General features: G+C 38.9%; 1 protein-coding gene across 2 annotated transcripts in view; it reads left to right on the top strand.

Annotated features, from left to right (window-relative positions):
* LOC119901196 overlaps positions 1-24,401 on the top strand; it is a 159,990-nt gene that overhangs the window by 71,708 nt on the left and 63,881 nt on the right. For both annotated transcript variants that reach the window (XM_038716749.1, XM_038716751.1), the window contains 4 exons: positions 7,879-7,903; positions 8,312-8,698; positions 12,534-12,655; positions 18,092-18,139. In XM_038716749.1, the coding sequence (XP_038572677.1) occupies positions 8,641-8,698; positions 12,534-12,655; positions 18,092-18,139 (228 nt within the window). In that variant the 5' untranslated portion in view covers positions 7,879-7,903; positions 8,312-8,640. The remainder of the gene's footprint in view (positions 1-7,878; positions 7,904-8,311; positions 8,699-12,533; positions 12,656-18,091; positions 18,140-24,401) is intronic.

Genomic DNA, 24,401 nt, shown 5'->3' with positions numbered 1-24,401 from the left:
ATTAGCAGCTAGACAGAAGCGGCAAGTGAATTTGCAAATCATACTATGGCGAAGGCATGACCTGCGCCACTCTGCCTGCGCCACTCTGCCTCTGACTGGCTTAGCCTAAAGATGACGTTTTTCACGTAGCCCTCGCTGAAAATACCGGAAATTTCTGCTTTTCTGCTATCTTCCCTTTCAAGGATCAGTGGGTAGACTGCTATTGATGGCATGGGTTGCTACCTATACTGTGAACACTGCATTTGGATGGTATTCAGACGAAATTACTACGGCTAAACAATTTCCAGCTAATTTGCTGAAGACAGCAGAACAGCTGAAACTTCTTTCAGCAAGGGCTATGTGAGAAATGTCATTGTTGAGTAGGGATGGTCATGTCAGGAATCAGCCTACATGAAATGACAATAGAGGTAAATTATGATGCATGTTGATGAGATGATAAACAAAAATGTAAACACTTTAGTTAAGTTTAGCTTAATTACATTTTTTTCTCCAAAAATCTTGTATGTATCGGTATGTCAATATACGTCACAAATATGCAAATTAGCTCATAACATAAGCTAGCGAAATCTAGTGACTTTTCCAGCAGGCTTCAGCTACTTTCATTAAATAAAAGTTGGCAACACTGATATGGAGCTTTGGATAGATGAGAAGCTCCAGGGCCTCCCTCACCCGCATTGTTAGATTAGGAGGAGGAGGGAGAAATTAATACATTACTACATTCTTTGAAAATATAAGCAAAGTTTCCAACAAACACACACCTCCTTCTATGATGTTGCTCTGCTAGCTACCCACGCTAGCTAACGATCAAGTGTGGTTTTATGTGATGGGCGGACTTAGCTTGTCACCCCAAATCATTTTTTGACTGGATACATTTATGTAACCACCCCCAAATTCAAGGTAAGCCATCAAAAACACAACCTCAAAAATGATGTTTTGACAGTCTTTGTGAATTTGTGAACAGTATTGACCCCTACTGACTAAAGAAAGAAATTTGGACCACATAAATTAAGACTGAAGAATTAAGTGTTAACAATAAGTATTAAGTTGTCATTAAATTCCACAAATAAGTAATCAGTTGCTGAAAAGATTCAAATCTTTATGCCATTATTTGCTTTCACACCTCTATCATATCGGTACAGAAAATAGATGATGTTTGTGTGACCATGTTAAATGTTTTATTAAACAAGGTAACATATATTAAAGGAAAGGTGAAAAATAAGCAGAATGACTGTCTGGTAGGTCTGAAATCAAATACTTAATTATCTGTAACTACCTGTTCACTGGTTTACCATCCTGCTGTATTTTACGACAGCTAATTAAGCAAGTTTTATCACCAGGTTTACTTAACTCTGTCATGCAAGGATAAATTACCATTTTGCACTTCTCACTTAATCATTTTAATTGCCACAGGCAATATATCAGGCTGTCTTCAGGGTATGAATAATTGGAAAGATTATTAGATTAGAGTATAAACTGTATATATCAGGATGTAAGAATATGTGGTATAGTTTGAGAAGACTCTAAAGGAAATATGGTATGTGAATATATGTACAATATACATCGCAGGCCATCACATTATAGGTGATAACTTCAATCAAATGTGTTAGATGCAACCATTTTACACTTATTCACAGTCTGTCCTCCCTTACAGAGATCATCAGCAATAGACAGAAGACTCGCTGTTATGCAGGTTTACACATTTTAATGCCTGTGTGCATCAGGAGTGTGTTTGGGAGGGGCTCGCCCTTTGCTGACTTTGTCCTGACATTCATTCCCACACTATATCAGCAGCAAAAGAGGGATGCATCACATGCCTCCTCCACACAGATCAAAGAGGGGTGTGCCACGCTGCTGTGGGCTTACTTGAGAGAGTACCAACATGAAAATACCACATCCCAGTCCTCAGTGGGGGGCCGGTCTGTAATTGTGTCTTGTCAGACCTCCAAAGGCCCTCTCACAGCTTCATACCTGACATTTTCCTCAAATGAATTTATTTTTCATTCTTTGGTATTTTGGCAGCAGTGCCACTTGTGACCAAATTTAGCTCTTTTCTCCTACCACGTGCACTGCGAACCAATGATAAAACTGTGTGAAAATTGCACTCTGTATGAGCAGAGAAAAGGAAAATGACTTACCCCCATCAAGAAAAGGTCACATCAAGCTACTTATGAACGGGCAAATGCACCAGTGTTGTATCCATTTATGATTCATTGGTTTATATATGCCTCTCTGTGAAACATTTTGTAAGAATAGAAATTGCCACAGAATTCTGAACACTTCAGTATGAAAGAGAAAAGCCATATTAGTGATCCAGCTACAGACTTAAACTTACCATAGTAATTTTGGGGGATCAACCAAAACCAAGATGGACGTCTATTTGGCATTTTACAGTAAAAGTCACCACTGCAGATGCTCGCTTCAATTGGATGAAATATGACACAATTAGATAATGAAGGGCCTTGCCCACAACAAGGATCCTGAGCTCTAAGCACCACAATACATAATGCATGTTTTTGAGAAGCAGAGAACATAGCAATATGTATAAGGCTTACTGTTTTTGGTTTCGCTACATTTCACCAAGAAATACTTGGAATGTCTTAGGCGTGGATTAGTTTAAACAGATTTGAACCCAGAATTTAGGCCCTGATACATGAAAAGGTTGATGTAGTAAAACGCTACACGTCGTTCTGTTGCTGTGTGCGTCGTGTGTCGGCAGTCTGTTCGTCCACTGCACATGATAACACGTTACGCAGTTTAGTCAACCAACCAGCATATCTAGAAATGCTCCAGACCCCTCTGTATTTTTCAGTTTTTGGGCTCATTGCAGTTACTATCACTGTCTTCTAAAGACTTGTTTGATTTCATGTAATTGTCCACGGGGTCACTGTATTACCTATATAATATAAAATATAAAATCTTGATAATGCACACTTAGATGATTTTCATATGTTTACAAAATGTATTTGCTGTTTTATTTTTTATGCAAACAAAATTGCAATTGTGTTTGTAGTTTTCAATGTAAAACTTGTTGAAATGGTTTCAGTATCAGTACATTTTAATCTGTTTTGGCACATTTTTACAATACCGTGATAATACTGATAACCGTGATAATTTTGGTCACTATAATCATGATATGAAATTTTCAAACCGTTTCATCCCTACTTTTGATTGTGATTTTTGGTATAATAAAGAAACCCATTGTAATTGCTGTGCATACAGAATGATATAATCGCTAATGCCGTCCTTACAGCGAATTTTAGCAGTGGCGCTATTGTACATAAAGTGGACAGAAAGATTTGAGTTGACATGAATTGCTAAAAGCAGCACGAATTGAGGCGTAAACTCGGTCACAAAATATTTCAATAAGAGCGAAAAATGTGTGTTTCCAAAGGATTACTCAAACTTTAATTAATACACAGACAATAAAAAAATTGAGGGATCTGGAGGAAAATACCAGAAAGGCTGCACTGCTGGTGCGTAGTTGGTAGCTAACTTTCAGCTAATGTGTGTACATTTGCACAATGGCTAGGCAAATAAACTGAGGCTGCAAAAACAATGCTAATTTGTACAATTAACGCAACACAAAAATTCACTTGTGTTGAGTCTGAACCCGCCTTTATGGACGGTGGAGCAGAAACATTTCTTTTAGCCAGTAGCCAGCACCACAAACTGCAAAACTAATATATATATGTAAACAGAAAATATCTCTGGCTGTATTGACTCACTTCAGTAATACACCTCTGGCCTACTGTAGTGCTCCTTGAAATCTCCTCGTGCTAACATGCTGTATGTAACTGAGGGAACTGAAGATTAGCATATGACATGACAGATTACATTAAATCATGTCTGCGACGTACTTTATGACATTAGCCTCTTAGCCCAGGCATACAGATGCATGCAAATGCTCCCCCAAACCCTCTTATTTAAATCTGCTGCATGACACGGCACCTTTGATATGATTATTAGTCATCTAAGCGACTTGACTTCACCCTCATCAGATAGGAGATGTCAGCGAAGGTGAGAAATGATGGCCACTTTGAACATGAACCCTGACAAGCTGCGGTGAAACACTGAAAAGCAGACGACTGGCTGAAAATATTATTTAACAAAGGATGTGAACGTGGGTATTTTTTTCTTTCTTACTCTGCTGTGTTCACTTGATTTCCTCGTAGAAGGCTTGAAACGCTCTACAAAAAGCCTCTCCGTCTCAAATATAGGAGAAGTCATTGTGAATGTGGTTGTTCTTTTCATGCTATCCAACTCATTAGTAACAGAAGTCAGTCTATCTCAGTCATAACTGCTGCCCAGATGGCTCTCCAATCTGCCCCATGTAAAGAGTGAATCATCATAATCACACATAATCTGGTGTTTAACACATGCCTTTTGCTTCAATTTTTTAAATTATACACTACAGTAATACATAAATCAAGCTCTTCCTTTTTTTAGATCTGCAGTTGACACAGAGATTGTGAGTTGTCATGCAGTCTGTAGGAATTGAGGGATCTTGATAATTCAAGCTCATTCCAACTGTTAGTCACATCCAGTGTTTGCATACAGTGATACCCGCAGTCTCCTACTCTTTGGGGAGGTAGGGATTGTAGATACTTCTCTCCAATTATTCCCAGTGTCATCGGAGAAGCCCCCAACACCACTCGAGTGTCTTGTCTGTGCTCTCTGGTCTTTAATCTTAATTATAAAGCTATCATTACAGCATGAACCCTGGGCTGCCAACAGTGGAGCCCTGGGCTCATCTGCTCCGAATCAATCAAACCAAGTTCTGCACTGGAGGACTTTTTCTCTTTTTTCAATCAGGGTCATTTTGATTCTCCCTTATCTCATTTTCATAATTATGCTTGTCCCCTCTCTAATGGAGTGAAAATTCTTTACCTCCCGAAGCTTTGGTGGTCAAGTCTGAATATTTAAACTGTGTTGCAACCTTGAACGTCTGACCTTGCTTTAGAACTTTGTGACAATAACTGTTTTTTTATTTTTGGTAGCAAGGGGAGCTTCAGTGAGTAATCCAAAAGATCAGAGTTTGTTCCCTGCCGTGCTTGTTAATAGAGACTTGTTAATAGTGGAGGATGAGACAAGAACAAAATAACTTCAGCAGTTTATTGTTTATGAGAATGTGTTAGATATGGAGTTATGTGTCTGTGAAACGCCCTCATTCACACTCAAATTGTCAGCTTCTGCTGTAAATCAAGCCACTAAAATTGGATGACAGAGAGAAAGTTGGCAGCAGCCAATGACAAATTCTCCCTATCTCAAGCGCAGCTGACATCTTAAAGCTGTGATCAAGTGGAATGATCTAAGGCGTTCAGTACTCCATTGAGAAGTACTGTATATGTGAGTGTGTGTGTGGTGGAGAATGGTTACGTTTTATATTTCCTTATTCAAAAAGTGAGGAGAATTTAGATTTTGGTTCAGCTAAAAGAGGAAAAAAGTAGGTTTATTGTGCTGTGAATGTATTTGTAGAAAGACCAATTAACTGCGTGACTTCTAGTATATTTTGAGTTCATGGTAAACATGAGTGGGACATAATCTGTTCGTTTTCAAAATTCCAAATGTAGTATGCATTATCCTCTGGTCTCCAGTTGAAATTCATGAAAGAAACAATCTCCTAATATAGAGCTACAGTTTCACAGATCATCAGTGATCTTATGAACTTCCAGTCTACAGTGGAGAAACTCAAACAAAATCCTACACAAAGTCATCCTGTGAGTCACATCATTCATCATTAAAGACGATGAAACAGATCAAAGCTTTTCAGCTTTCAACAGGCACTGCTGGTACGGTATTGCTTCCCACTGTCCATGCCACCTAGTCATAGCACAAAGGGAAAAAAGCCTGACAAGTGAGCATATGACAGAGAAGATTAGGTGGAGTCCATAGGTCACATTTCTTTAATGCGCAAACCCTCTAAAATACCTTTTATTTCTGTCTGGAAGAAAGCGAAAGCCTCAGTCTAATGCGATAGAATGGAGGTCCTCATTGGTTTTAAAATATGCAAAGAAGCACATGCTAACATTAACCACTGCCTACATTATTTATCCTCCTGAAAAGTGTTTTATCAGCACTAGGCCTGCTTTACTTTACTTTTAAATATTCAAATTAGAGCGGAACTAAAATATCTATCATGCAAGAAAAGGGCACTTTTACTTTTGATTTTAAAATTAAGCACACGATTCTCGTATGTTTGGTTAAAAATAGTTTGGTTTCTTGCAAATTCTGTAGAGCTGCATTTTTTAAAAAGGAATCGCCGAAGGCCTAACTACACATATTGATCAATATTTTTTTCTGTGTGGCTGAAATACAAAAAAGTCTGCTCACAGTAAAATGAGACATTCAGTTTTGACTGAAGGAAAGCTCAAACTGATTTAAGTGACAAAATAAAATATCTTGTTGTAATGATGTTTTTTAGCATCATAATAATATTAAAACAACCTATGACTGGTCAGCCACACAGCTGAACTGAAATATGTGAATTCCAAGATTACCTTGTAATGCAAGGACTGTATTTCCTAAATGTAGTTCCACTTTGAGCAATGACTTCAAAATGTTTGTGAGAAATGAGAGTGAGCTTGAAAATGTACTAAAAGCTCGGTATCATAGTGTGTGAGAGAGGTTCTTAAACAAAATGTGTTTTCCACAGTAACACCATAAGGTCATAAACTAACAGATTAATCTCTCGCAAGTTACTTTGTGTCCATTTCTTAGTCTTTAGTGGTTGATTCTTTCCCTGATGTGGACTTTATTTACATGGCAGGAGGTTTTAGAGGGAGAGGGAAAAGCTTTTACTGTGGTTTACATTGGCCATGTATCACTGGGCTTACTAAAAACTAAAGAGCTGTTCCTTGCTTTTTAGCACTCAGTCTTTTCCCCCGCTCTTTATTCCCTAACACCCATCACAAATTTGGTCTGGTATGTGACTGCTAATTTATCCTTTCAATGTATGATATCCTGTCATCTCCTCATTTGTCCCTGAGTGTTTCTAATCTGAGATAATCCCAGTCAAATCCTTTGATTGTGTGTTTGGACCTGATCCATCTCTAAAGAAGCAATTTAATGGGCTTCATGGCACTTGGTGTAAAGTCATTTATCTAGTGGATTGGATGTGAATGCTTGTTTTAATAAGTGCTCTTCATGAATAGTAGGAGACTGGTCATTTAATTAGGCAGAGTGTAGACCTATTCCATCCCTACAACATCTTTTTTTTATTTGGAGCTGAGTGCTTGTTAGAGAAGCTTTGGAACGCCTAAAAAAACTCCGCAAAAAACTGGGCACTCATTTTATGCCATATTTATGATATCTTTTGGTAGATTTAAACAATAAGTTTGGGAAACCTAACGCTGCCTGGGGAGTTACTGGAATGATAACCCAGGACAGAGTTGCCACGTTTTCCCAAACCTATAGCAGCATTTGGCTCCCACACAGTCCTGAATTAGCATTTCTATAACCCCACAAAATAATGTAGTTTGATAATGATGTGGATTTGAAACTAGTGCTAGCTTACTACATACAGTTAGTTACTTTCTCATAACTGATATTTAACTATTTTATCTAATTATTAAATTTTATCAAATTTTTGTCTTTTACATTTTGGATTTTATTTGTTTTTATTTCTGTTTTACTATAAACTACTTTGTAGCTTTTGTTTATGATGTTTTATTTTATTTATAAGCAGCCATCCATTGATAGAAACACACCAGCAACCAATTGTAACATTACTATCTGCTTTTTCCCCTTTACATGTTTTTTTTTTTTTTATGATAAAAGACATCATTCCGTTGTGCAAGATTGAAAATGAGCATTTCACACAATTTCACAAGTTTTTTTTTTCATTGTATGATTTGTATTCAAATTGATTTTCTTTTGCAGCTCATAACATTTTTGGACAAGTCAGGTAGGGAACCTACTACAAGATCATTTTACATTGAATCTTTAAGCTTAACAGAAATAGATAAAAACTGAAATCAGTTCTTAGGAGACCTGAAACATAGTCTGGTAAGGGGACAAATAATGCCACAACTGGGGAACCTTCCAGTGATATTTGCAACCAGTTAATATGCAGAAAGATGTGTGGGGAAATTCTAAAATCTGTTAGTCATTTCCCAGCAGTGAGCATGCATGATGGTTTGTTGCAACACAGTGTTTTTTAGGAAAGCAATCTCTTCCATTATATGCCCCTCCTTCATTACGTAACCTTATGCTTTTTTCCTCTAAACAAAGCAATGCATGCAGTTGAAAATAACAAAAATCTACTTTTGCAGTGTATTACAATCATTGACTTCTCACTCACATCTATTTTTAGACTCCTTTAACAGCGAATGCACCAAGCACCATTCCACTTCCTGTCCTGACGTGCCCCAGTGCGCAGCTGGGATTGGCTGCTCGTCTTCACAACTTCCTCAAGAACAAAAACACAGAGCGATCAGCTGACATTGAGTGCAGTAGTAGAAAGTACAGATATACAGGAGTAAATATATGTTTTGACTCGTTGATTTCTCTCTTATTGTTTATATAATCTCACCGAGAGAAAACATAGGAATGTTAGCAGGAAGTGGGGGAAACTGCTGGTATCCAGAAGCACTCGAGAGTGAGTGGAAAAAGTCGTCTCTCAGCCACAACAAGAAGTGAAAGATGGGCAGTGAGTACCAACCACTGTCTTCAGCAGAGTCATGCAGAAGCTTATTAACAGGTACGTATGTCCTAAACTGAAACATGTACTACACTTAGGGCTAGATGTTTTATACATTCATTAATTAGAATAATTACTGTTAGGCTGTACATAAGTAAACAGTGGCAGTTAAAGGGGCACTCCGCTGATGTTGCACATGAAGTTCAGTTTACTCGTCACAGAGAGTAATCCTCAGCCCGTGAAAACAGTTAGCCTATATATTATCTGCTGTGGCTCTGGAGGGAGCTTTCAGAGTCTGAAGACCGCAAACTTATAACAGAAAGGCATGAAGTTTGAAAGACCTGGACATTAACCAGCCAGGTAGGGTCTAATTAATGGCGGTATTGAGTTGCGTTGTGGGAAATGAAAAGCTCTGCTGCTTTGGCCATTCTTTTTAAAACTGCCCCTCGCAAGTCCTAACTGTATCGAAGTACAATACTAAATTGCTGGAATGCGTCTTTAACTTATGTGCCCTTAAATTTGGGGAAAATATTGTGCCGAGAATTTTGGGCCAGTTAGGACTGATATCCTACTCTGAGCATGAAATGTTTCTTCATACATAGATTATAAATGTCAAAGTAGTAAAGTGCTGTAAATGTGAAACATATTAAGAAAATATGAAATTATCCCTTACTTCCTTTTCCCTTGTTACTTCAGACTTGATATCAGTTAAAATATCAACAGATATACGGTGGAGAAAGAGAAACTGAGAAGGATTTTGAGTTTTTGATCATGGAAAAGATGCACCTCAGTACCAGGCTCATGTCCCTAATATTGTCCACTTTCAGTTAACTCTAGAATTACATTTTGGAAGTGGGATCACGTTATAGTGCAAATAAATAAACAGAGTTGAATTCACATTGATCAGTAAAACACTAATCCCTGCTTCCATCTAGAGGTGCTCTAGGCCTGCGCTTGGAAGTCATGACGGCTGTGGTGTTAACTTACCAGTCCCCCAACCCCCACCCAACCCCACCCCCATTGTAGCCAGATGGCTGTCACACAGGCGGTTCCTTGCTCAGACCATGCTGATTTCCCATCATTCTTTCGTTAATGAGGTCGTTAGCAATGCAACGGACAATTAAATTATCTCAATCTGGCATTTTCCTCATTTGTTTACTGTATAGTGTACTGTACTCCTCAAATAACACTGCTCAGTTTGACTGCTTCTGTTGAGAGCATGGCCTCTATCTTTCTATCATTTTCTTTCTTATGATTCATGGTACTGCAGGGAATTAAAACATCACTGAGAGACGCCCACTACTAAAGCCATTTTCAGGCAGTCAAGTAGTATAAACAGAGCTCTTGACAGAGTTCGTGTTGGTACATTCTCATCTGTGATAGTGGGAGATCAGCGTCTCCAGCTGACAAACTTTGTTTTAGTACATCATCACCCTGTATGGAAACAACACAGCCCGGGGCTGCTGCTGCTGCTGCTGCTGCACAGAGGAAGTTTTGTAAGCTGTTAAAACGTGTAGAGAGGGTGACTTCAGCCAGTTAGTTGAGCACTCACCTTCATGTGAAACGCTGCCGAACACTGACACCGCTGACAGTTAATTATGGGAGGCACAGATCACGCAGACGTGGCAGCTCGGCTGCGATTGACGCGCCGCATGTTTACATCTCTGTTGTAATGTTGTTTTCCAGTTATTTTCTCAGCAGCAGTGCATCCGTTACTTAGCTCCAGAAGGGCCCCGGGGCTTGCCATAATGATCGTAAAAGCAGTACAGATTCGGAGGAATGAAATGTTAAAAAGGACGTGGGTATAATTGGTGAACCTGCCATCACACTAACTTTGGAAATATTTTCGGTCAGGCTGTTGAAAGACACAGACTGCCTGATAGCTAGACTGTCATTCTCTATATGTATGTCCCTGCATGGCTCCATTATTTTCTGCAAACCCTTCTACACATACAAAGATATTTTGACAATGAGTGAAAACTAAACCTGATGGAAAGGAAGCAAACATATGAATTTTGACAAACAGTAGTATTCAGAAAGTGCTTCACTGGAATGATTTCCATTAGTAGGCCATGTGGTTGGTGTCAATAACAGGGAGGTAAAGGAAGTGGCAGCCAGACACCACATATTTATCTAAAAATGCCCGATTTTTGACTTAACCAAACTGGGTGTTGAGAAAAAAGTTTATCTGGCTTTTCTGTTTCACGGCTTGTCTCAGAGATATTAATGCACGGTGAGATATATGCCTGGTCAGTAATAAAATCTGCTTACACAGGATGAAATGGGTTACATTAAAAATCCACCCTTTGATTAAAAGATTTTTCATCTGAAGATAGAGTTTCACCTGAAGCAATCCAGGCCCAAAAGAGACAGGCGCTTCTGAGGCAGCAGTTTATCCCCCATCCAGGCAAGCGCACAGATGACAGCTAGCCCTCACTGCTGTCTCCCAATGTTTTTATGGGATGAAACCAACAAATCTGGCTTCTAGCTACTGTCCAATATGTAGCATCAAAAATTAACGGAAATATTGGCGAGCTTTGCAAGTTAAACCAGAGATGCTGGTAGCAAAGGAGCATAAAACTATTAATGGATATTGTGGCTATTCCCAGACCTGGGCTAGGACCACGTCTGGCAGCGCATGATATAATCCACTGCTCACCTTTACCACTCTTTAGATTTCATGAGCTAATTTAGAGAAATTATGAAATATCCACTAAAACAAATTGGTGAAACACCTTGTAATTACATGTTAGTGTAAGTTTACATATTTGCCTGTGTTCTGACTGGTGACCTGTCAAGATAGCACTCTGCCCAGTGCATGCTGGGATGTGCTTCAGCCCCACGCAACCCTGAATAGGATAAGTCTGACATTTGCACATTAGTGGTTGATGACATTAAAGGTCCCGTATGGACCATTTGTTCACACTTGAAGATTTCAGAGCTGCTCTAACTGACTAATAATTGTATGGTACAACTTTTGGTAACCTTGGTGAACTCAAACTGTCCACTCTGTAAGGATAACGTTGGAGGACAGTGTTTACTTTATTGAGTTATTTCTTTATTGAGTCAGATTAGATGTATTTTCATTTATTTTTCATATTGCCTCTAGTTTATCAAGAACAATACAAAATTCCATTTAATCTTCAAACAGCTGCTAAATGCTTGTGCATGGCAAAGCAGTGAGGACTTAAGACAGGTAGTCCTCAGAAAATGTGGAAGTTACTGGATATTGAAAATTCAGCCTGATGACTCACCAATATGTGGAATTCCTATTTACTACAGCATTTCCAATATAAGGCATTTTTTCCTGTAGATATTTCTTAGCTCTGCAAATTACAAGTTTGAATAAAACCAGTTATTTTTGGTCTGAAGTAACAAACAAAAAGAAATAACCTGTAGCAGCTTCTTTTTCTGCACGTAAATCAAATAATGGCACCATTAGCAAAGGACAAAACAATCCAAATGTGGAACAAGATTCCAGCAGTTGAAAATAATTATTAAATATAAAACTGTATTTTGTTTCTCATTGTCACTCTCACCTCTGCACCGTTGTTTTTATTGTCTTGTCAGGAATGTCAACATGCTACAATTACCTTTAAAGCCCAGATTCACTTCGCCTCACTCCCACTGGGAACAAAATAAAAGTCTTTTGCTCGAGTAGCTGTACAGTGTGTGCTGAATGCTGGAATAGGAAATCAATTGTAGTATAAGTGGGAATATGGGGAAATATGGGAATTCTAAAAAGGAAAAAAAATACAATCGTTTACAACTATGATCAATTCTATGTCAATTAAAAGATTTCCTGGCCAGCACTGAATCTTAACATGAATCTAGGATTAGCTTTTGATGCAGTGTGAACCATGTATAACCTCTATCTGCTCCTCTTCTTCTACAGAGACTTCAGAGTGCTTTATATGCAGGGATGTTGAACTTCAAGCCAGTGACCCACTGAGGAATTTCTGTGACTGCAAAAATTTACTTTCCCATCACGTGTGTCTGTCCACATGGATCCAGAAGGTAGGAAAGAGGGAATCTTGATATTTTGAACTTCAGTTCACACCAACATTGGATGTATGCATAGCGTCCCACTGTGGTCTCTGGTAAGGCCAGATACTCGTCAGTCCTTTTTCCTCATCAGCCATTTGTCGAAAGTAAAGGGGGAAAATGTCTGTGTTGGATTTCTAAAAGTGAATAAATGCGTTTGCCATGTTAACATGCCTTATTGAGACAAAACTTTACTGTTTGCCTCAAGGTAATGAGCTACCTTTCAAATAGCAATACCAATTAGTTTTAATGAGGGTTGCTAACTATGGTAACACGTCATCATTATGCAGTTGAAACTCAGAGGCTGAAACAGTGGGAAGTGCCACATAATGGACTGGCAGAAATCCAGGAAGCTATCATGCACCAGACACCTGTCACCTACCGCAAAATGGCTCATTAACATCTGTAGCACTCCTTGAACCAGTAGTTTGTATTGATACAGCGGCCACTGATGTGGTGGTGTTTTTGTAGTGCACCACCAAAAAGATCACTTTGCACTCTTCTCAGTTAATGAAATGTAAGTTTCTGTAGGTGGCATTCATTTCTCTTTCTGTTCAGCCATGAACATTAGCATGAGCAGCAATAAGCACTATTGCTGCTCATGCTAATTACTCCTCCTCCATTAATTCCCAGCCAACTGCTGCTGCTGCCAGTATTGTAAAAATGTATAATTGCCTCTATATAAGTATTTCCCCAGAAGTAAAAAGTAAAAGCTAAAAAGTAAGTGAAGAGGTGTGTTAATGTGGAAATGTAAATTTCACTGCCTCAGCTGCAATTTTTCACATAAGTAATAAACCTCTGTCTGCTAATGAGCATTATGTAACATAATGTGCAAAAAGTTTGCATGGACAAAAGATTTACTGATACACTGTTCATTTATACATACGTAATCACTGTTCATCTACCTTAAAAGGCATCATAATAATCACATTATGATACTACTAGCACTGTCTGAAAGCCCTGGGCATCATGGCATACATTATTGTATAAGTTAAAGCTGCACTCATCCTATGTGTAATATGAAAAGAGTAGTTATGAACCCACAGAGACATATTAACCAACTCTTTTTGCATTTCATAGCCCATTATTTGGCAACTTTAATGTTTTGGTTCATCACTCTTATCAATCCAGTTTCAATAGCAGCAGATTATCTGCAAAAAAGCTCGCAAAAACCTACCGTTAACTATGAACACAAAATGGCAAACTGACAAAGTACGTGAGTAGCTTGTGAAAATAGTGGAGCATTATTATATGTAGAGTGGAGAAGAGCCAGATATTTATTATTGTACTATTGTACTCCAAATGAATGCTAATATTGCTTTGGTCTGCTGAATGCACATGAACACATTCACCATATCAACATTACAAAGACAAAGGTCATTGTCAAGCATATCAAGCATAGTGTTAGTTCAGGCAAGCAATGAAGTCAAGTTCAGCTCACAATCCCAGCACATCAGCTGATAGCAGCCATCTTAAGCCAGCCACATCAGCTGATTAATCTCCTAGCATTCATTGGCAAATTCCATACAAGGCGCCTTATTTAAGCTGCCGTAGCCTGCCTGCCTGCCCTCGCTGCTTCCTCAGCAACAGCTCATAAATCAACTCCACCCCAGCTCTACCTTTCAGGCGGTATCTGACAGGGATGTTTGATAATTATTGATCTGATTGGGTATATTTCATTATCGGAATCAAATCGGGAGATGAATATTGGCAGAGAATTTAGCTGAAAAGAATCAACAATGCTAACATGCGCCGCTGCTGTTGTTGCACTCTGGCCGTCATATTGCTGCTCATGTACAGGCAGCTAGCTCCTGATCACTGCAGGTAACTACGTGCCAATTTGAAGCAACATGGCAATCTAAGCTAACAGTTAAATTACAGCTTTACATTTAGCTTGTTGAACATCTAGCTAATTGCCATGCTAGCCTTAGCTAGGTGTGAATTTATAATAGAGGATGAGAGATGTGGACAGAGCAGATCAAATACCACCTTTAAGCTGTTGTGCTTGTTAAACAGATGTATCGATAAGTATTGTCTTTTACTCGGGAGGTTCTGTTGCACCTACTACAATAACGAGGGTAGCTGTTGTTTCCACCGTATCTCTGCGCTGGCCGCTGTGTGTGAGCAGCAGAGGCTACAGCCTGATAATAAACAGTTCGGTCTTCAGCCCAGGGCCCGTTTACACAGTGTTTCAGTGCCATCTTTTATCTTATGTAATTCACCATGCCTGCTCTGTTCTGTACAGGGGTTCTTTACTGCTGCTCTCTGCCTTGGGTGGGCAGGGAAGTGCTCTCCCTGCCTTATGGCTTTTCCATGTAGACATGTGGAAGGGCAGAGAGGTGTGCTCCCAGAACAGAGCCATACCAAACATAACTACAATGCCACAATATCAGTTCTTTGATGAAAGCTGTCCTGACTGAAATGTAATTTTTAGCTTGCTGTGGAATTCTGCCCCTAAGTTGCAAAACATGATGTAGCTTTAAGCATGTGGTTTAGATGCAAATATAAAATAGAGAGCCAGTTAAAAGTGGTCCACCAATTTCACTAGTTAAGATTAGTTACTAGTGATGGGAGTACTAATCAGCCTGTCAAAACAGTTGTATATAGTCTAATTTTACACAAGGGGACCTTTGTCAAGTCAGAAAAATAACCCTGATGAGGTCATCAGAGTTATCTAGGTTTGGGCTTTGAGACAAACTTTACATTTTTGTTCTATACATTTTTGAAAATGATGAAAGACTGTATTAAAAACTAGGGGCATGGAGTCTGACTGGAGAGCCATAGGCAGATAAACTGAAAATGAATTCAATCAGTGTCACTTATACACTTTCGGACTGTACAATATCTTTACGTATGTTTTTTCAGAATGCCTGCTTCCATATGAGAGTGCAACTCTAAATAATAACATCTAGATCTAATCTGTAATCTGTATACTGTGCATAATAGAGGAATTAGTTATTATCATGGACAGTCATTGTATATTAATAGTATAAAGTATAAAATGTGTGTCTGCTGTTGAATCTTTTGCTGTTGTGCCGTCCACAATTGTGAGCTTTGGGCCTCTTTGGATACTCCACAAGTGGTAGACAACACGCTACAACAGACCTTTCATCTGCACCACCCAGCTGTCAAAGTGAAGAGCCACTTCCATTAAGTGTGTGTCTTCCCACTATACAATTATATACAGACACACGAGCTCAGGCTCATGAAGCAGGCACACGTAGCACACACACACAGAACCCCGCTCTCTGCTGAGAGTGTGTGCTGGTGCTGCAAAACTACTTTAGTTTTTGTGTGTGTGAGAGAAGCAGACAGAAAGCAAGAGAGAGGGAGAGAGAGAGAGCGTTCGACCTTTTAGAGTGCTCAGGGTAGGGAGCCCCTTTCCCTTTTACAGAACAGAAATCAGCAATTGACCTGTCACTTTTGCTCTGATAGCCATCTCTGGAAAGCAGGTCATGCACATATGTCTAAAGTGCCTCTTAACCGCATCTTATGAAGCCAGAAAATGTAATCCAATAATGATTTGACTTGTGTGTGTGAGAGAGAGAGAGAGAGAGAGAGAGTCAGCCAGCTGGGAGTGATAGCATGCACCGTTACCACTCCTAAAAGCAGCTTGAACAAAAAAGGGCAAATTCCACATTCTTATTTAATTTCACCCACAACAGTATCACACTGATGTTGTCACTAAACAGCGGGCCGGCTGAATTCATACACAACAAAACAGCACTGGCATTAATTTCCACAACTGCTGATACATACTTCAGCATGTCTGCAGCAGAGGACTATCTGAATGATTATCATCTGCACTGAGGCAAACCATACGCTATCTTTTTTTAGGCTGCCTCATTTGTGCCCCCCCCCCTTTCCCAGGTTCCCAAAGACAAATAGCATGGCACAAAACTAATTAGTAACCAGGAACTAGTTAGGAGATGCCCTTTGAAAAACATGTCCTGAGGCAGGATTTAAATATAGGGACAGAGTCAGTGACTGAGTGTGCCTGGGAGATCCCGTCCTCCAGGCGCGTCAGCACTTTGACCCCTGACCCTCATTATAGGGAGTGCATTCCTAGAGGGGTGAAACCCCTCGCAGCTCACAGTACAAGGGCATGAGAGGACTGTATGGCTAGTACCGCACCAGCCCAGTGTGGCCTGGTGTATGTCACTGCCCAACCCAACGACGGCTTGAGAAAATACAGAACAATGACGCTGGCTTTTGGAAAGGAATGGTGCTGGATACACTCGCTATCCCGATAGATAAATATGTTTTTCATTTTTATACATCTGGTTTAAATCTTTTGAAGTAAATGGCAATGGTATTCTTCAAAAAAGTGCTCTTCAGAATTTGCAATCCTATCCATGTGAAATAAAATACAGGGTTTTTAAAATGCTAACGGGCTTGCTAGCTAAATATACTAAAGAAATATACACTGATGCAGTTGAGAGGGAAGTATTGACCCAAGTGTGAGCAGATGAAAATTTACATGTTGACATGTATTAGATATGTTTTTCACATGTGATGTAAGTATATTTGTGTGTGTTCATGTCGGCAAGCATGCCCTTGACTGTGAGTGTGCATGCTTATATTTCCATTTAATTGCAAGTGGTGTGAATAGTGAGTTAAGACCACCCACCCCCACCCCCCACCCTCTCTTGCTCTGTCTCTCTCTCTCATGGGTTGATAATTCTCATCACTGCAAACAGACTTAGTTTACATTCATTAGCCCAACACTCAGAGCAATCAGGCCACAGTGCCAGGGGCAATGGTCCTCTTTATAAAATCACATTGCCTAATAGCAATGTTCTATAATTATATGCCATTAACATCTATCAAAATGTGCTCCTACATGCCATGCATATTAGCTGTGGGATTTGGCAGTTTGTGTTTGTACAAGTGCTTTTCTTGTTATTAGCATCTTCAGATAGTTAGCAACAGCTTGAAAATTATTGCCAGCATGTCATTTGTGTTTCATGCCCAGTTCTGTCATTTAAAGTGGTAAAACAACATCTAGTGACTATCAATTACTATACCTACGTTGGCCTGGAGGTGCAAAACATAACAACAGTGGACAAAACACAATACCAAAATAAAAAACACAACAACATTTTTGAAAACACAACCTTCGGAAATGTTGTGTTGTTGTGTTCTCTGTTTTGTTGGGGTTTTGTGAAATGTAAAATGTTTTCTAAAATGTTGCGTTTTCTGTTTTGTTGAGGTTTTTAGCACTTTAATTAAATTAGCATTATTATGCATAATGTACCTTTGGATTAAAGATGCAATAACATTTTCCAAACAAACATAATTAGTTTATTGATCAAAACAGAAACAAATTATATGTCGTTCATGCATGTTTTGATGGTTCACTGTCACTAAATTACTTTTATAATATTATATTATACTGTTTCCTTACAGGGATGTGGGAGTGAAGACAGGCTGAGATGCATTGCCTGCAAAGCCAAGGTAAGTGTGTGTGTGTGTGTGTGTGTGTGTGTGCGTGTGTATGTGCGTGCGTGCGTGCGTGTGTGCGTGCGTGTGTGTGTGTAGTTTAAGAGTGGGGGGGTGTTATAAAAATTCAATGAGATATCTGATGATGTCTCACTCTTTTAATCTTACTGTGTGAAATGTAGGTAGCAAGCATTTAAACAAACACCGTTTAAGTCATTAAACAGTGGCTGCATCTCACAAAACAGATTTAAACAGCAGTTCCATAATACTAATGAGCAATCAGGTCTTTGTTTTGCTCTGTGATTTAGCTGATTTGCCAGAAGTCGTGTTGCTTATGAGCTGTAAGCTGTCTTTTATTCCTTATTATTGCAGCAGAACACTCGCTGCGGAATAGGAGGGAGAAACATTACAATATTTGGCAAAGGATACAAGCCATGTAATGACAAAATCTGTATTCATTTCATGAGCAGAAATTAATCACGCTTTCCTGTGGAACATTCCTAATGCAAATTTTTCATCAACACATTGTGTCCTGTGTTTGTGAGTTTATTCGTATGAAATGGTGGAGCTTATGTGTCATCACAGATGGGGTTGCATGCTGGATAAGGTGGCTACATTACTAACCATCTCAGATTAGGAAGTATGCTGTTGATGTGTTGTATGTATTCATGCTTGTGCTGTGGGTCAAAGCATTGAAAGCTGGCTACTGAGTGTTTTATTCATTGTTTACTCTACAGCGGCGGTTTGAAAATGTGATCTTTGCTGTCTGTTCTCGTGTGTATGTATGGGAGGGGTCCGCTCTGTGGAAGAAAATGTCACAGTAACTCTGACAACGACCTTTCAGGATATTTTAAACATGAAACCATGCACATACAGAGATTCACAGACTGATGAAAGTTAAATGAAACATTTAGTCTGTGGGGAAGTATCCACTGATTCTTGTTATTCATCCAGGGATTTTTGGGTCTCCATTTGGGACCAAAGAGCAATTGGTCCCGTGTGTGATGTTGGTTTCTTTTATAGAAGAAAACATGTCTCTATTACACAGCTGGAGTTTGTTACCAACAGGGTGATGGGTATGTTTTTAGGGTAGCGTGCTGTTAGCTTTCATGGTGTGCTACTGACTGGAGGACATCAAAATCATATACCAAATTTAGCACTGATTCCCATTGGATTAGATTACCACCATAGACAGTATATAAAGTGAAGCCAAAACATCCTAATCGCTCCCTGGTGGCTGGCTGATGCGACATGGGCCAAAGTAAACCTGTCATTTAAGGTAGTTCTCATCATGCTGTTATGTGTCGTGTTCATTTTTCTGATACGTTTGGTTTAATTAGTTATTTGATACTATACAAAGGGGGTGTGATGCTATGATTGACAGCTGTGGTTGACAGCTGCTCTGAGTGAAGTAGTCGCAGAGGCTCCTGTGGACTACTAGAGTAGGAACATTGAGAGGAGATGTCACTGTAACTTAACCGTGATTGTTTAAAACCGACAAAATGAGTGATGAAATGAATGGCAGTAAACTGTACTAACTGACCTGAGGGATCGGAGGGATCTTTGCAAGCTATATTTTTCTAAGCTAATCATTAAGTTAATGTTATTAGCTAGCTAGCTATGACAGCCAGCAGTTTAAACTTAGCTTTGTGGGAAAAAAAGCACGTGATCGGTAGCCAACTATTGTTTAGTTTAGAAAATAATAAGGTAAAAATCTCAATCAACTTACTCAGTCTAAAGAAATCATTCTGCCGTGCTTGAACTTAAATTAAAAAGCCAGTACTGTTTTACAGCCATTAGTTCTGCATCACTGACTGCACTGGCCAGAAGGATTTTAAGACATGTAGCAATTAAGATGTGAGGGTGAGGAATTGAAACTGTTTTGATGAGAAACAGTCAAAAAGTCATCTGGCTTTTCTTAAGCTCCCTATATAGGGCTGAAATGCTTTTTGAATATCTAAAGCAGTATATTTCTGCCTTACTCCAGATATGAAAGTAGTAACATTAAGTACATTTGTTTAATTCTTTTAATAAAACTAAAACGTGCACCCCAACATTCCTTAGTAACTGGCGGTGGTAGAACACAGTACTAACCAAAGGACTCAAAACTTGCTTACAGTATTCTGTGTTGGCAATATTGATAATATTGTCAGTTTTTCATGCTAACCAGAAATTGGACTGAAATCCTCTGCCTTGATCCATGATAATATGGCTGATGTCCACAAAATTGAAAACACAAACTAGTGGAGTAGTTGCAAACTATTTTCAAAGACCTGAATATAAAACACAATTCATTCATTAATATAGCTTTCTATATTTTCTATATAGCTTTTCTATAAAAATGTATCTAATTTAATCAAAGCTGTCAGTAAGTAGCTGAACTGTTTATCTTCCTTTGTAACGTTGATTAAAACTAGTCAAAGTCTTGTGAGTAAGTAAGTGTTAGCTCTATACAGTCTATGCTGGAGTGAGACAAACCAAAGTGAGACAAACCAGCAGTTCCTGCATGCAGGTCTTCTAAACTTCAGTCAGTTTTGATAACAGGAATATTATTTATGTTGTATTGGCATTTTAGATTTGTTTCCAATAAGATATTACTGAATTTATACATTGACCTTGCTGCTGTAAACATTACTATTGGTGCTCTAGTTATTATTGTAATCCAGTTTTATTCCTTTTTAAATAATGTACTTTATAAAAAGCAATTATTTATTAATGGAAAAAAAACAAAGAGACTATTGATAAGAGTAGTTGTATTGATAAAATCCTAACAGTACCTATACATATGTATAACATAAAGAGCATGTTTTTAAATATACTTTTTTACTACTACTACTATTTAATATAATGACATTGCTTTTTAGCTATGGACAATTATTCACACAAAATGACAGGGCAGACCTCTCCTCAGGTTTGAGGCATAATCTTTGCAATTATCTACCATTGATTTTGATGATTCTTTTTCTTTTTTTATGTGATTACAGAAGCTTCCATCAGATTCAGACCACCTAGTGCAACATTATCCCATGTGTAGTACTCATCTACTTGTCTTAATATTGTAGTATATTTCTGTAGTAATTTGTAAATGAACAAATGGTGAAAAAAGCAAGTCTAAAATGCCCACTACGTATTGTCAGTGAAACCTGCAATTGTTTTAGTAAGAAAGAAATATGTTGGAGACATTTTGAGATGAACAAGTCAATATTAACTGAATAATAATGAAATATAATTGGCTTCTCTTATGTATCCTTATCCTGCTAGTCCTCTTACCTTACTTGTGTGCTGCCCTAAAAACCTGAAAAAAAGCCAACACTTTACTCTTTATGAATTATTTTACATGTGCTGTGTTCTGCTAATAGTGTGTAATGCTACAGTAAATACAAGGTCCAAGGTTGTTTGTTAGTCATTATACAGCACAAGGGTGCATAACGAAACGAAATTTGTAGTTCCTTCATGCTACACACACAACATATAATTAAGTGTAGGCCTATATTGAAATATGGTTACATATGAAATAAAATAAAACAACATATACAGTTATTTATATACATATATACATACACATATACACCCCGAACATTCCACAGTGCATTTTTTGAATTTGCATCTGGGGTGAATGTAAACAGCAGCAACCAGATGATAATATGAAAGTTTCATCCTCAAAATAAACCACCTGACACTTGAAACAGACTCTATCTGCGTTTGAGCATCAAGCATCATTGAAGTAAAACAAGTCCACCTCCTCTCATCTTGCCGGGGTCTTGCACACACCGCTCGGGACATGGACCACCTGCCGAGTGCTTGATCCGGGATGTTGATGGGGCAGGTCTCTGTAACGATGTCGGCACTACAGTCTCTGAATTCCGTTGCTTGGTCAACATGAGTCCCATTTTGTCCAGACTGGATCTTTAGGAGCAGAATTAAGTCCAAGCTGGGCCAGCATGGCTCCTCTCCTGGCTCTCATTCCTCTCCTCTGAGCGACCACCTTGGTGCCCTCGGGCCTTAACATTTGGCTGACCCGAAGAGAAATCCCTCGCCGGGGCAGGGCTAGATCAAAGGGTTTGGAGAAGGTGGAAGAGGAAGGCAGAGGGGGAGCTGTGACAGCAGTGACAAGTGTGATGGCTACCCTTGTACGTGAAAAAAGATATTACTTAAAAAGAGTCCAAATAAAACATCACAAAGTATAAAAATTCAGGCCTCTTTTGTTGTTGCCAAAACTTTAGGGGGTGAAATTAACTCATTCATGCAAAGAAATGGCCCTCTATGCTTTATCTGAAGACAAAGTACCATGCTTCCACCAACAGACAAAACAAAGGTAACCATCACACTGTTAATGAAGCACCAGGCTCTGTCCATCTTTTTGGGGTGGGCACACCTCCACCAGCATCGCTGGGTAATCACAGAGAAGAAGATTTTCATCTGAGGGAACTGCCGGTGGTCATCCTGCAAGTACTGCTTGATCCCTGTTATGAGCTTCACACTCTTGATGTTCCGACATCATTTCCACCACAGTGGATCTACAGGAAATCCGGCACAGCTCTTCCTCCAAGCCACTGATGGAAGAAGGGGAGGAGATTTCTCCAAACCCTGCCATCCCAGCCAAACCACTGCACCCAGGCATCCAGACCAGACTAGCCGTCCCCAATAATAAATAATAAATAATTTTATTTTTCCATATTTTACCAGGCTGTAGTATGCTCTGAGTGTGGAATGGATGTAACTTAATATTAAAAACTTAATAATAATAATTTTTGATTCTCAAGTGAAAAATCTATTGCTGAAATCACAGTAGGCAAGATCTGATTTCCAGATATTTCCATGACATTTATACTTACTCTTGACCTCTGTGGAGGATGTCAAATTGTTTAATGCAATTGCTGTTTGTCTAAAATGACAAAACAGAAATTCTAATAATTCTATAGTGACTAACTATCCATTCAAATATACTGACACTACATGAGAAAAGCAGATTGAGTCAGTGTGAGGAGGTAGAGACGCGTCGTCCATCTCTACAGTCTGTGATTCCCACTCTCAGTGTTGTGTTTGAAGACCGAAAAGAAAAGACCGAGTCTAACCAGCTGTAGTTGTCTCCCTTATTGTGGTGACGGCAAATGACCAGACTGTCAAAACAACCTTAGAACTCCGTAGGTTACATGATTCAAATTACTAAACACAAGTAACATATCAGGCTAGACCAGTATAACTAGTTATATCGCCCTAATCAGACGACAGTACAGACATCATCAGTTGGAGCAAAAAAAAAAACAAAAAAACAAATAAACATAAATTATATATACTGTATACTAATTGGTCCAAACCTAAGATGACCTTCAATAATTTTGTGCTGTTGTTTACTGATTTGCTCTACATGTCCCCATGATATATCAAGAGAGGTTGTGGAAACACTACCATGAGCTGTCATGCTAACTTGCAGACTCTCACCTGTCTGTAATAATGTAACTCTGTGTTGTTTAAATGGAAGCTGTTTTCTTTTTTTTTTTTTTTCTGTTTCCCTGACAGTATTTGGCTGCAGGCAAACACATTTTGTAGGTGTTACAACAATGTCTGGTCCTCTTTTACCTAAGAGGGGACATTTCTTGCACTTTCGCAGCATCTCCAACTGACCGTCACACTTGTCTTCATCCATTGTACCGATGGCATCATCATCAATTATTAATGCCAGGCTGTAAATGTCTGAGCGACATCCCACTGAGAGACCAAACAGTCATGGACGGGGTTAGTGGCTGGACTGGTGAATGCTGCGAGTGGCAGTTGTGCCATTTAGACAATGATTGTTGGAAAGCTTCTACTGTATATTGATATGAACGCTAAAGTTAATGTATCAGTATGATAACATTTTAATGTCTGCAGTGGCACAGACATTTAATATTTGTCCACAGAGATATGTATATGTAGATCAGAAATGACTGTAATGATGATGATAGTGATAATCATTTGGTCTTGTGCTGCTATCACTCTGTAATGCATTACTGCAATCACCCTCGGTTAACATTAAGAGGCTTTAGCCATTAAGACTTTGAGCAAGCGGTGCTCATCATACAGTCTCCAATTCAATGTGCCAGACATTTCATTTTCTAGCTTTTATTCTTGTTGATGCTGCTTTTTCTTGTATATTGTTTTCCCTTTTTGCAGCGGGGCCTCAAATGTGGGCCATTTCTATGAGTTATGCTAATTTGTTGGGGCAATGAATGCATTAATTTCATTAGCACATGGCCTCAAAGCAATAATTACCAGAGTAGGTGTGTCACAAGCAATC

Source organism: Micropterus salmoides, unplaced genomic scaffold, assembly GCF_014851395.1.
Source record: "Micropterus salmoides isolate LMB-PRFRI ecotype aquatic unplaced genomic scaffold, ASM1485139v1 Ms_hic_scaffold_13, whole genome shotgun sequence".
NCBI lineage: Eukaryota > Metazoa > Chordata > Actinopteri > Centrarchiformes > Centrarchidae > Micropterus > Micropterus salmoides.
The sequence above is the reverse complement of the archived record's forward strand: the minus strand, read 5'-3'. Positions and strand labels throughout refer to the sequence as shown.